This window comes from Acinonyx jubatus, chromosome C1 (assembly GCF_027475565.1).
Source record: "Acinonyx jubatus isolate Ajub_Pintada_27869175 chromosome C1, VMU_Ajub_asm_v1.0, whole genome shotgun sequence".
NCBI lineage: Eukaryota > Metazoa > Chordata > Mammalia > Carnivora > Felidae > Acinonyx > Acinonyx jubatus.
The window spans coordinates 129,324,380-129,338,647 of NC_069381.1; the positions used below are offsets into that span (position 1 = coordinate 129,324,380).

At 34.2% G+C, this 14,268-nt stretch overlaps 1 protein-coding gene and 1 long non-coding RNA gene across 5 annotated transcripts in view; one reads left to right on the forward strand and one right to left on the reverse strand.

The window, feature by feature from the left end:
- The window catches only part of LOC128314020 (uncharacterized), a 54,963-nt gene that overhangs the window by 23,116 nt on the left and 17,579 nt on the right, over window positions 1-14,268 (forward strand). The gene's annotated exons all lie outside the window — the stretch shown is intronic.
- The window catches only part of LRP1B (LDL receptor related protein 1B), a 1,862,224-nt gene continuing 1,856,609 nt past the window's right edge, over window positions 8,654-14,268 (reverse strand). For 2 of the 3 annotated variants that reach the window (XM_053214982.1, XM_053214984.1), the window contains 2 exons: window positions 11,861-11,959; window positions 8,654-10,416 (listed from right to left, as the gene is read on the reverse strand). In XM_053214982.1, coding sequence (XP_053070957.1) covers window positions 10,276-10,416; window positions 11,861-11,959 — 240 coding nt within the window. In that variant the 3' untranslated portion in view covers window positions 8,654-10,275. The remainder of the gene's footprint in view (window positions 10,417-11,860; window positions 11,960-14,268) is intronic. The other variant, XM_053214983.1, reaches the window with a different exon arrangement.

Here is a 14,268-nt window from a genome sequence, read left to right on the forward strand (position 1 = left end):
TGTTTTATATATTTGGGGGCTCCTGTATTCGGCGCATAGACTTTTATAATTGTTAGCTCTTCCTGATGGATAGACCCTGTAATTATTATATAATGTCCTTTTTCATCTCTTGTTACAGCCTTTAATTTAAAGTCTAGTTTTTCTGATATAAGTATGGCTATTCCAGCTTTCTTTTGACTTCCAGTAGCATGATAGTTCTCCATCCCCTCACTTTCAATCTGATGATGTCCTCAGGTCTAAAATGAGTCTCTTGTAGACAGCAAATACATGGGTCTTGGTTGGTTTTTTTTTTTTTTTTTTTTTTATCCATTCTGATACCCTATGTCTTTTGGTTGGAGCATTTAGTCCATTTACATTCAGTGTTATCATAGAAAGATATGGGTTTAGAGTCATCGTGATGTCTGTATGTTTCATGCTTGTAGTTATGTCTGATACTTTGTGGTCCTTGCAACATTTCACTCACAGAATCCCCCTTAGGATCTCTTGTAGGGCTGGTTTAGTGGTGACAAATACCTTCAGTTTTTGTTTGTTTGGGAAGACCTTTATCTCTCCTTCTATTTTGAATAACAGACTTGCTGGATAAAGGATTCTCAGCTGCATATTTTTTCTGTTCATCACAATGAAGATTTCCTGCCATTCCTTTCTGGCCTGCCAAGTTTCAGTAGATAGATCTGCCCCTAGTCTCATGAGTCTCCCTGTGTAAGTTAGAGCCTGTTTATCCCTAGCTGCTCTCAGATTTTTCTCTTTATCCTTGTATTTTGCTAGGTTCAGTATGATATGTTGTGCAGAAGATCAATTCAAGTTATGTCTGAAGGGATTTCTCTGTGCCTCTTGGATTTCATTGCCTTTCTCCTTCCCCTGATCAGGAAGGTTCTCAGCTATAATTTGTTCAGTTATACCTTCACCCCTTTCTTTCTCTCTTTCTCTTCTGGAATTCCTATGATACAGATATTGTTCAGTTTGATTGCATCACTTAGTTCTCTAATTCTCCCCTCATACTCCTGGAATTTTTATCCCTCTTTTTCTCAGCTTCCTCTTTTTCCATTAATTGTATCTTCTAATTCACCTATTCTCTCTTCTGCCGCTTCAATCTGTGCTATGGCCACCTGCATTCTATTTTGTACCTCATTTATAGCATTTTTTAGCTCCTCATGACTATTTCGTAGTCCCTTGATCTCTGTAGCAATAGATTCTCTGCTGTCCTCTATGCTTTTTTCAAGACCAGCGATTAATTTCATGACTATTATTCTCAATTTTTGTTCTGTTATATTACTTAAGTCGTTTTTGATCAATTTGTTAGCTGTCGCTACTTCCTTGAGTTTCTTTTGAGGAGAGTTCTTCCATTTCTTCATTTTATGTAGTCCCTGTGGTGGCTCCCAACTGCAGAGCACTTCCCCTGTGTTGTCCGGAGTAACTTGTGCTGGTGGGCGGGGCCGCAGTCAGACCCCATGTCTGCCCCCAGCCCACCGCTGGGGCCACAGTCAGACTGCTGTGTACCTTATCTTCCCCTCTCCCAGGAGCAGGACTCACTGTGGAGTGGTGTGGCCCCTGTCTGGGCTACTTGCACACTGCCTGGCTTGTGGTGCTGCGTCAATGGGATCTGGCGTATTAGCCAGGGTGGAACAGCAAGGTGCACAGGGGTGGGAGGGGTAGGCTTAGCTCCCTTTGTTTTCAGTGGGCTCCTTCAGGAGGAACCCTGCAGCACCAGGAGGGAGGCAGACCCGTCAGAGGGATGGATCCACAGAAGCACAGCGTTGGGTGTTTGCGCGGTGCAAGCAAGTTTGGTGACAGGAACTGGTTCCCTTGGGGATTTCGGCTGGGGGATGGGAGAGGGAGATGGCACTGGCCAGGGCCTTTGTTTTTTTCTAAGCTAAGCTCTGTCTTCCAGAGCTCAACACATTTCCCACCAGGTGTCCTCTTGCCCTCCTGCTCTCCGAGCAGAGATGTTGACTTACAACATTCCAGATGGTAAGTCCCTCTGGCTGTCAGAACTCATGCAGTCCGGCCCCTCCACTTTTTAAGTCAGACTCTGGGGCTCTGCCTTGATGGGCGGGCTGCTGCTCTACCACGAGCCAGTCTGTATAGTGCACACCACCTTTCCGCCCTTCCTATCCGTTTCCGTGGGCCTCTTGTCTACGCTTGGCTCCAGAGAGTCCGCTCTGCTAGTCTTCTGGCAGTTTTCTGGGTTATTTAGGCCGATGTGGATGGAATCTAAGTGATCAGAAGGATGAGGTGAGCCCAGCATCCTCCTACACTGCCATCTTCCCTACCTCTCCTAATTTAATTTTTTTAAATATACATCCAAATTAGGTAGCATATAGTGCAACAATGATTCAGGAGTAGACTCCTTAATGCCCCTTACCCTTTTAGCTCATCCCCCCTCCCCAAACCCCATGCTCTGTATCAAGATGCAAAGTTTTGGGATCTGTATTAGAAAAGGAAGTTGTTAGCCATCCTTCCACTGAACAGTCACTGCTACCAATCCAAGGTTCTACTATCTTTCAAAGAGTGATGCTGCCAGAAAATAGGGCAGATATCTGAGACGGTTTCCAAGAAAGGGAATTGGTGTGAATACACTAAAAAAGCCTGTCTCTCCCCTAATAAATGTACAGAAGGTTAGAGCACAATATAAGACAAGATATTTGGGAATATAACTCAGTGTAAATTACAGAAAGAATCCTGGTATTATGGTATACAGGAGCATTGATGTTTTCATGTACTTCTCTGTCATTATTTAAGTAAATAAAAATATAGGGATATGAGTATGAAAATAATTATATAGGGTTCTAGGAAAGACCCACTAGGATAAATGAGGGAGAAATAGTCCTGCAGTTATAGGCCCAAGAAAGTTATGTAAGAGGCATATAATTGATGGAATGTGGAAACAAATAAATATTGTATACTGGGCATCACTGGAAGTAGAATGTTGTATCTGTAATTAAACATTGGTAAATAGAAAAGAGAAAATAAAAAGCATCTTGAACTGTTATTATTATTTTTTAATTTCATAGCACAAAGACATCAGGGCATCATGCCTAAGACTTACAGAATTGTTGAAAAAGATAATTTTGGAAATTATTTGGTATTGTCAGTAGGACACAGGAAATAGATACTATGACACCTCGGCAGAAAGCTCTGAGAAGAAAATACACTACACGGGACAATAAAAAACTAAGTTAAAAACAAAGCTGAGTAAAATAAGGAAAATTCATTCTGAGACTCATGCATATATGCACACATGAAAAATCAGTTGAGTCTGCAGGGAAAAAAGAAAATTAAAAATGCAGGTCAGAAACCTGAAAATCTCTCTTAAAATAAAAGAAAAACAAGAAAAATTATTAAAATGATACATATGTGAGAAAAAGAAAGACTTAACCTAGGAACTATTGTTTCTGTGTAGTAAATATAACAATCTGCACAGAAATAATAAAGACATCTTGAAGAAAACGAATCTCAGATGAAAACAGATTGTAAGTAGAAAAAATTAATAAAAACATATGTGGCAAAATACTTTTATTATAATTAGCTTTGGGATTTTAAGTCTAGGGAGAAATATTACACAAAAAAGAAAAATCTGTTTGGTCTCAGACTTATCCTTAACAACACTGAATACCAGAAAATAGTGTGAGGCAGGTGCAACCTAATTTTAGAGGAAGCGAAAAGCTCCACTGAGTTGAGTTGACATTTGTATTTTAAGGTCTTGGAGACATATTTGTATAAATACAACAGTTCAGCAATATACCACAGATGAAGGTTTTTTATAAGGATGTTTGATGAAATATACCAATAAAATAAGTCAGAGAAATTAAGAATGAAAAAATCATATAGTAAAAGGATTGATAAGGTATTTTGAAAAATGCTTATTTATTTTGAGAGGGAGAGAGAGTGGAAGAGGGGCAGAGAGAGGGAGAGAGAGAGAATCCCAAGCCGACTCTGTGCTGTCAATGCAGAGCCTGACACGGGGCTTGATCTTATGACCCAAGAGATCATGACCTGAGCTGAAATCAAGAGTGGGACGCTTAACCAACTGAGCCACCCAGGAGTCCCTAGGAATAATGAGTTTTAAAAGAGAAATACTAAACGTAAAAATAGTTGAAAATTTCCAAATAACAAAGAGAAGACAAAAAAATGTAAAAATACAAATTCAGTTAAATATTATGAAGATAAAACCACAAACTATATCAAAGACTATGAAGGCAAGTTAGATTAGGAGAATCTAAGAATGCTAAACTTCTCATCTTAAAAGAAAAACAAAAAGACTTATTTTTAAATTTTGGATTAATTGTTAAATACTTTTAACTTTAAAAATATTCTAACAGTAAAACAAATAATAAATGAATAACTTTTAAATCAAGAGAGAAAAATAAAACCAAGCAATATAAAATCAACATAGAATAAACAGAAATTGAGGGGCACCTGTGTGGCTCAGTCGGTTAAGTGTCCAACTTTTGATTTCAGCTCAGGTCATGATCTCACAGTCTGTGAGATCAAGCCCTGTGTTAGGCTCTGTGGTGACAGTGCAGACAGACAGCTTGGAATTCTCAATCTCTCTCTCTCTCTCTCTCTCAAAGTAAATAAATAAACATTTAAAAAAATAAAAGTAGACAGAAACTGAATAAAAATAAGTGATTAAATAAAAGCATGAGAAAGACATAAAACCAAATATTTCAATGTTAAATGTTATATTTTAAAAGTGGGATAGAAAATTTAAATTTATGCATGATCTACAACAAATCAAAATTCTTAAAAATGGTAACTGGTTATTTCTAGTGCTTTAACTTAGTGGTAATTTTTCTTTTTTTAATATTTATTTTCTAAATTTTTTTTACAATGGAATAAGCAATACAGGTTATGACAAAATAGTCAAAGAGGAATATTGGTTTCTTATACTGTCACTTTGGGTAGAAAAAGAAGCAAATGGAAAGAAATATGATTTTATATTTAGGAGTAAGAAACTAGGGATTAGTTATCATTCTGGATAAGGGTACTGACTACTGAAATTATAATCCAGAGAAGCTAAACATAATTGAATTTTACATAAAATAGCAGAGCAGAGCCATCTTCACAATTAATGGGAGATCAAAGTCAGTGTGTGAAAATACATGAGGTGGTTGTTGTTGTATATTTACATAAATTTCCACAAAGATACCATTGATGCTAGCTGACTGCAGGGATGGAGGTTACTTCTGTTTGCAGTCTCATTGTCCAGTTTTTTCCTACCTATCTTTGTACATTATCCACTGAGAAATGTTTAGCTCATTAGTCAAGTCACTCTAAACCTAAACTTTGTATATATATTTTACATGTTTATTCTATTGTGAGAGAGAGTGAGACAGAGTGGGGGTGGACAGAGTGGGAGAGAGAGAATCCCAAGCAGGCTCCATGCTGATAGCACAGAGACTGATGTGGGGCTCATCCCATGAATCGTGAGATCATGACCTGAGCTAAAATCAGGACTGAGCTTAACCGACTGAGCCACTCAAGTGCTTCTGTGTATTGCTTTTAAGTATCTCCATAAGCAGCCTTATATTCCAAACTCCTACATTATTTTTCTTGATTATATTTCACAGTTTATTGTGTGTGAAAAAATATTTTCTCACTCATACTTAAATTACTGATCTGAATAAGATGTCTCTGGTTTTCACCATGGACATTATCTTTTAAAAGCTTACAACAGTTTTATTACTGGTTTCCAAGCCACTATGGCATGAATAGTCTGGAAATCAATTGCATCAGGAGGCTCATACTTTATGTATTAAAACTGCAGAAGAAGTTACGCTGAAAAATTATCTTGGAGTGAACAAATGAGTAAAGCGTCAGTACTGCATTGCTTAAGTTCACCGTTATCTTACAATCCCCAGCTAAAGGGGCAGACTATCCGTCAGAGACAATGGATACATTCTAAGCATAGAATTTATCAAATAGGCCATCTTTAGTACTAATTTTTCTTTTGATTTTTGATCACTTTGGATACAAAAAAATGATATCACTAGAAACTATTTTTCAGAATAAATTACAGCCACTTAGGTGTAATATCTATACAGAAAATTTAAACCAAAGAACTTATTTCATTTCTTTTTTTTTTAGACTAGATACATGTACAGCACATTATGAAGTACATGTTCCTGGGCCCCTGGATATTATCAAAAACTAAATGTTTTTCTGAATAAAACTACTTCTGTAGTTGTTAATTAACTTTATCTTTTCCTCGATGTGTTAGCTTTTTGGATATGTTAAGTTAGCAATGGAATTGGTAGCAGAGTGGAAAATTAACTATTTTCTGGCTCTTTTTGTTTTTCTCACATTCAAAATACATAGAACAAAATCATTTTTTTTTCTGTATTACCCAGTAGTCAGCTTCACAAAAAGTGCTTGAGTGTCTCCTTTTCTTATGAGTTATAATTTAAGGATTTCTATTTAAAGAATGACTCTAATTTACATTAAATTATATCATCTAATATTGAGAAAATTTTCCATTAAATAAGCTGATGAGAATTGGAATGTGGTGTAAGATGAAAAATACAGCTTTCAAAAAGTGGTCAGTTAATATTTTGCTCAAGTCTGTGGGATTCTTTGTCTCTTAATTTAAGTAAAACTGCACGAAAGAGTTGACTCTGTAAATAGTAGTAGTATTCTTAGAGAGGAATCAGATTTTATATCCAGAGTAGCTATGTGAAGATATGGACACAAGAAAGGATAAAGACAAATAAGCAGTGTATTTTTTTCTATTCCCTTCATCACATGTAGCAATTTTTCCTGTTAGGGTTTGGAAATTGTGGATATTTTGCATATTATAGTTCATTTATGGTAGCTATAACATACATTGAATATTGAACTTCATATATGAGTCATCATAAAAATAGTAACATCCCTACAAAAAAAGTACAAGCTTAAATCTCAACCTCAAGAACCAACAAAACAAGCATATAATCAAGCACAAAACAAAATAAAACAATCATTAATGACATTAAATGGCCACAAATAAAAGTTACATAAACTAAAATGGCCCAATTTACACAAAATTGTGAAAGTTTCCAAGTGAAACTTTTGTCCCTTAGTGATGCTTTTTGTTTTTTAAATGTACAGGCACTTTACTAATACCAAATTTCTATAACTCATGCACCATAAGCATTAAAGACTTAAAAACTTGGGAGTGCCATTATTTTGATGCTGAGGGTTAGCTGTTACAGCTGAGACTTTTTTAATAGTGGAAGGCAGAACATAGCTCTAGATCACCTGTTCTAAATAAAAGTGCAGTTTTGTTCCTCAGGAGAAGTTTGGCAAAGTCTGTAGGCATTTTGGTTGTTGCAACTTTGGGTGGTACTAGTAGCATCTAATGGACAGAAGGCAGAGTCCTAACTATCCAACCTTGTAAAGGACAACAGAGAATCAACTGGCCCCAAACATCAAAAGGTTTAAAACCCCTACTTTGGATGAATAATCATTTGGGTAGGAAGGAGAATTTACAATGAAGCACCCATTTTTAGAAAATATGTTCCATCAGAGCTCAAAGGTATATTTTAGGAAGCATTTTGGTGATGGCATTTATAAAGTATGGTCACTGTGGAGGAGAATTATACACCTGAATTTCTTGCATAAGAGACTTGAAACAGAAAGAGCTAGAGCTATATAAATAATTTAAGTAGTTGAAAAAATATCTTTGTCCTGTAAGGACTGAAGGCAAAGTAACGGCAGAAAGAAAGACAATGAACTCTGATGCAGACTTGAATGAACTAACATGGGATGGTGAAGCATAATGTGGACATAACGACCTATGTAGATGGAATGTAGGGGTTAAAAAGTATCCTGAGCTCTCTCAACTATGGATTTCATCAATGTCCTAGTGAGAAAACAGGTCACTGTGCCAGATTCTGAGTGTTGGTTTGTTGGTTGTGTATCATATATGATTTGCTAGATATTTATACCACTATTAATTGTATTAAGATCACTTCAGTCTATAGGTTCTGTTTCTTTCAAATAATAATTTCAGTTACATTTATAAAGCTCTGATACAAAAAGCCCCTTTAGATAATATAACTAACATAACTCAGTGATAGCTTCAGTAAATCAGACCCACCTATATGTACTTCTCCATTCCGATACTCCAAGTAGGCATAGCAATAACCATTCAAACACAAAACAATGCCTAACTAGCATCTAATGGAATCTGAGTTTTGCACAAAGTACACTTTTTGAGAATGGGAAGGGCAGAAGAGTTTTGGCTTATTTCAATACAATTGTCACACTACTGGATAAAAAACCCACCTCTCTTTCTATTGCAATACAAGAGTCTGCAATAAGCAATGTAAGATGGAGGGGAAATATAAAGTAAAATGTTTCTGCTTCAAGAAGAGGGAAAATGCTTTCTCTGTTGTGCTTTTATAAGTGATGTAATGAAATCAATCCTACCCCAGAAAGTATGTTCTAAGGATGTAACGAAATTATGTCTCATGTTTACTGAAATAGTTTCCTAAGAATATTACACTGCACAAAAAAAGGACTTTTCTTTTAAAAATTACCCAACACAAGCACTTAAATATGTAGAATTTCATTTAAATAAGTCAGTCAACAATTTTTTATAAAGTATTTAACACTTCATTGTAGAAACATAGGCAAAATGACTATTATAACCAAAATGAAAAATACTGTTCAATTTAAAAAATGTACTTAAACAAGAACCTGAAAAAGTTTATGATATGCATAACATCGTTCAAGCAAAATTGCACTAGTATTACATAAATCAATAGTTTATAAAGGCCTCAATATGGCAAAGTTTAGAAATAGGTAGTATGCATGCACATAGTACAACAAAAAGTCTCTTTATAAAACAGCAGTTTTTTTTAATGCTTGTACAAAGGGATAAAGAGCAACCACAAACATATTTCATCTGTTAGGTTAATACATTATGACAGCTAAAAGTCAGTCATGTCTATCAGAGGAACAAAAAGCCCTCCATACCTTGTGAATAAATCTTTTGTGCCTTTAAAGATATCTGTATAAAAATGCTATCCTTTTTATACAACTTAAATAAATTGTACTCGTTTCAATCAAAATTTGAAAACAAATAAACAAAAGAGTGAATGGGGTCCATGTGTTTTGCATAAACCAAAGAAACCGGAGTACCAGAGTAACTGGTCAGCATTTCTACTCTCCACCTTTGAGTTGGGGTAGATAAGTTTTCTTCTATAACTTGGAAAGTCCTTTAAGAATACATTTTGAATAGGGCAAGTGATGGGTTAGCCATATTGTGTATTGAAAATATTTCCCAAGTACTCTACATGGCAATGGCTGTTTTGCCGTTCCTTTTGACCTAGCAAAGAGAATGCATTCACATAATTGAAATTCTGTCATCAATTTGTGTGCTTATATATTATTGTTCAGTGTTCTGTGTGGTAAGGGGTTGGGTTAATCTTCCACAAAATGCACATGACTGGGAAGAACTTCCTAAGGCATGTGTACCCAATGCCCTGTTGTGCTCTCTGCTGGCTGTTGACCTCAGGACTGAGGGAGAACAAAAGGTCTTATTCCATAGCAGGTGTGGTTTTTCCGCTTCTGATTATAGTTTTTGCTATGTTCTACCACCTAAATATAACTATTGTTTACAGGGTGTATATGTTTAGTATATCACATAGAGTACACTAAATTTTGGCAAATGTAGTCGTATGTATCCATGCACATTATTAATTTTATATGTTTTTAAAAGTTTTTCCTCAAAATTCTCATCTATCATGTGGCAATCTAAGGCTAATTTTAAAGCAGGTGATGCTGGACTTGTGAGGGCTGGATATTTTCAGCAGTCTGAATCAATCTTAATGGGCACAAAGAAGAGAGTTGACCATTCAATCATTCTTCCATCAGTTTAAATGGAAAAATAAAATGACATTGTTTTACAGCTTCCAGATCATACAGTGAAAAAGTGCAGAGACTCTCTTTGTTGATTAAGTAGAACCAAAAACTTCATACAAAATAGATTGCTCATATTCACACTACAAAGGAATATGTTGTTTTTAATTTTAACAAATTCAAAGGTGAATCATATCAGCAGCATTGTTGTAAATTGTATTGTAGTGCAGTTCTTTTTCATAAAAATACCATACAAATGGTCAATCGTCATCAGCAAAAAACAAAACCCAGAAAACTCAGAAAACAATTAACCAGGAAAAAGATAAAGAAAGAGGTAATGCTGATGCCAAAACAAGTAAAATACTATTGGAACATACAAAAGTCATCCTTATATTTTATACATTTTTACAGCATATAAAAGGTTATAGCTGATTATGCCACTGTCTCTCTTATCCCAATTTCTATTTTCTTTGGAAGCAGTTCTTTCCTTTCATCAACACTTCCTAAGGAGTTTCGACAGTTTTGCCCATCCATATATAATTTTGCATACACTGGATTGGAGTAATTTGTTGGCTGAAGGAGAGAAGAAAGAGATAAATACAACTTTATTATCAGTTTTGAACACATTAGTTATTTTCTAGGATATTTGTCTTTTAATGTTAACAACATTTATAGGAAATACATTTAATTTGCTAAATAGTAATTATATAAATGTAATTTAAATTTTGTTGACAGGCTTTAGTTGACTTCTGCATGGTGTCAGATTAAAACATAATTGTACGTTTTTCAGGTAACTTGGGAATCTAAGTGGAGCTTTGACATGATAGTAAAAGCCCAAGGATATCTTTGTGATAACAATATTCACTGAGACTTATTTAAAAGTGTAAAACATTAGACCAAATCATCACATTTCCAGTCAATGTGTTTGTCCCCTTATTGCCATAGCAGCAGGAAATATGTGTTTACAGAAAGTCATCTAATTGCTTGAGGCTTATAATTTTTCACTATGAAGTCAAAAATAGGAAACAAAATAACAGTAAAGTATATTGGTGGAATAGACTTTAAAATAAAGACAATATTTTTGCTTCAGACAACCTATATGTATTTATCACAGGAAGTATTTTGGATTCTTTCAAGGAATTGTGAAGTCCACAGTCTTCTTAATTTTCATAGAGCGCTGTGAAGTGGAATTGAGACATGCAGAAGAAGTGATCTCTTTCAGTTGAAAAACATGCAATGTTCATGATTTTATGAGTTGAAACTTAACCCAAGAATTCATTGCCTAGTCTTTGTTTAGTTTTGTTTCGTCTTCCCAAAAGCAGAACACTAAATCTTAGTTACGAACAAGAAATATATCTTTGAGTCATGCGAATGAGACAAACATGATAAAGAATGAGAATGGACAACAGCTGATGGGAGAGAGGTACAAGGGAGAACATATGCATCCCTAGGAATCTTGATACCCCTATTTTATCCCTCTTTCATCCACCATGCACCATGTAACTGTAGACTGAGTACATTCCTCTAAAAACTTGTTACTCAATTAAAAAAAAATGTTTAAGAAGAGTTTCATTAGACCATTTCTAATTTCTCAATATGATACCACATTTTGTAATATATTTTTATTTAATTGGATATCAAACTTGTATCCACTCAAGAAAACATCTTAATAGGAGGCAAATCAAATCAAACATGAATTTCAGTTTAAATTATTTAAATTTCTGACTAGAGATTTCTAAGAATAGCCAATACTCATTTTTATTGTTAAAGTGCTGTGACATTTTCAAAATCAGCAGAAGAGGTATTTCTACTTAATAGCTTGTGTAAAATGATAACATGTCTTATATATGATCTTGCATAGGCAAGACATAAAACATAAGTCCTGATTTTAATGCTGTTTTAAACCTCTTGTTAATTAAAACTCAAAGACAGCCCTTATCTAAGTCTAGCCATCATCTTTCATTGTGAGGGGTTCTGTGATGGAATGGATATGGAATAATGAACTTGCTTCTCTCACCCCAGCAGTAAGTGGTCCTTTCAAATCAGAGTTTAGGTAGATGGGCGGCGCTGTGTGTGGAAGCTTGAAAGCGCTGGACCCTCCCCCTATGTACCTGGCCTGTATGTAAACAGAGAATTTTAGTTTCTGATCTAATATCATGGAATGATTTTCATTAACATAAACTCATATTAAGTCATAAAAATAGTATAAAAAATCATTAGCCCTGGGGCATGAACAGTGCATGCATAGTAACTTTAATAGATTAAGAAAAAAAAAACTATTAATATTGGATCTGTGCTTCACAAGTAGACATTTCTATTATGTGCAGCTTACTGATAGACATGCCATGCATCTAGAGACCTGCATTCATTTCTATTTATTTAACTTCATCCTTCCCAAATAAATTGTATCTTTGCTAACAGCTCTGTGAAAAAAACCACAAGCATCCCTCACTTAAAGTTTTGTCTCTTTGAAGAGTTTTGACAGTAGCCCATTCTTAAGACTTAAATCTCTGACTGCTTCTATTTGAAGATTCATCACCACTGTATATTTAAAAAAATTAAAAAATTAAAACTTTGATATTTAAAAAAAAATCTGTTTTGGAAATCGGGCTTTCCAGATGGATTACTATTTATACTAGTTCACTGAGTCTTCATGCAAAAATACTGACTTTAGAGTTTCCTGAGTCTAGGGGCAGAATTAGCCAGTCTGGTACACTCATATTCAGGATAGAGTATTCATTAGTGGCCCAAAATGGGGAAAAGTACTGGATGAAAAGTTGAAGAGCATACAAATATTAATGAATATACATACTCTAAAGTACGTTAAAGGTGAATTGAAAAAAAATTATCAACTCTTAACATTGAATAATCACAAAGTTTGGACAAGGGCAAGGGTCTCAGAGAAAGATTTTAAGTATAAAATTAGGTCAATATTGCCTCTTTATTTTCCTCTATAAAGATCTCATTTTTGTAAAAATATTGAAAATAAGTAAGGTTTGAGATGAATTAGTAAATACTAATTTCACTTTTTTTTTGTAATTTTCAAACTATTCTCTAATTGCCTCCATAGGCAAATCTTTTTATTAACTTTATTTACTATTTCAGTTATTTTGATTAGAAGGTATGATTGAAATATAAATTTTATCCATTTTGAAAATAATGAAAATGACTGTTCTATAAAATCATCTTTATGTGTTACACAATTTTTATGTGATCACGTCATGACTCTACCAAACCACTGTGACACAGCAAATACTCTATGAAAAACATTTGATCATTAAGGTTGCTTTGGTGTGGCCTTCTGCTTTCCAAAAGTGTTTATACCTAATAGGACTAGCTGTGTTTTTTGCAGTTACTTCTTAGGCAACAACTCATATTTACATTTCAAAAATCAGAAGCTAACTAGACTCAGCCATTTAAGTCGCATTAAGGTAATTTTCGTCAATCAGTCAGCAAATTGGTAAATAAATATTTACTGAGTGTTATGTGCAAAGTACATTAAAAGTATATTTGAGGGGCACTGAAGCATAGTTTTTATCTTCGTAGAGTAAATGTGGAAAAATTTTTAAATGGAGTACTGAAAAGCTATTTTCTTTATCCAAAATTTACCTAATTCTATCACCAGAAATAAAAATTATGGGGAAAATGAGAACTCTCCTTCTTATGAAAACTGTATAAAGTAGGTCCTTATCAGTTAATATTATACTTACACTGTACTTTTTTTCCTAAGAAAAATTCAAAGAATATGAGAATTCTATTATTTAAGATGTCTTTCTTCTTCATAGAAAAATTACCAAATACTAATGTGCACAAAGTATATAGATTTTTAATTTTAAGTAGAAAACACTGACACTTAGGTTTCCAGGATTTATTTCACGATTTAAAATGTAGGAGTTAATGAATTAATAATTAATGTAAATTTATTTCTAATTAGGAAAAAATCACTACAATAGCCTCTGATAGTGTAAAAATTTATACATGCAATAATAATTGATTCCTTTTCAGAGAAACAAATGTTTGACCATCATTTTCAGGCTTAGAGAGTGTGGCCATAGATTCAGAACTAGCTTGAATGAATGGGACAGTAATTCAACATCTTTGGGAACAGCTCTTGCTATGAGTGCAAAACCATTTAGACATAGATTGTTCACTTTGATTATTTACAATATAAAGGTACCTTTTGGACAAAGCACTTGTAAAATATCAGAAAATAAATAAGTATCCAATAAATGAATGAATAAGCTAAGGAAAATCATTCTATAATAAGCAAAATGATGCTCTTAATTCATAATAAAATATTCTATAATTATCATGCAAAATATGAAGATAATACAACATAGTGAATCTTAACAAGTTTACTTTATCTGGAGAATTGTATCATTTATCTATTTCTCTTAAAAAGTGCTAATCTGAGCATACAATAAT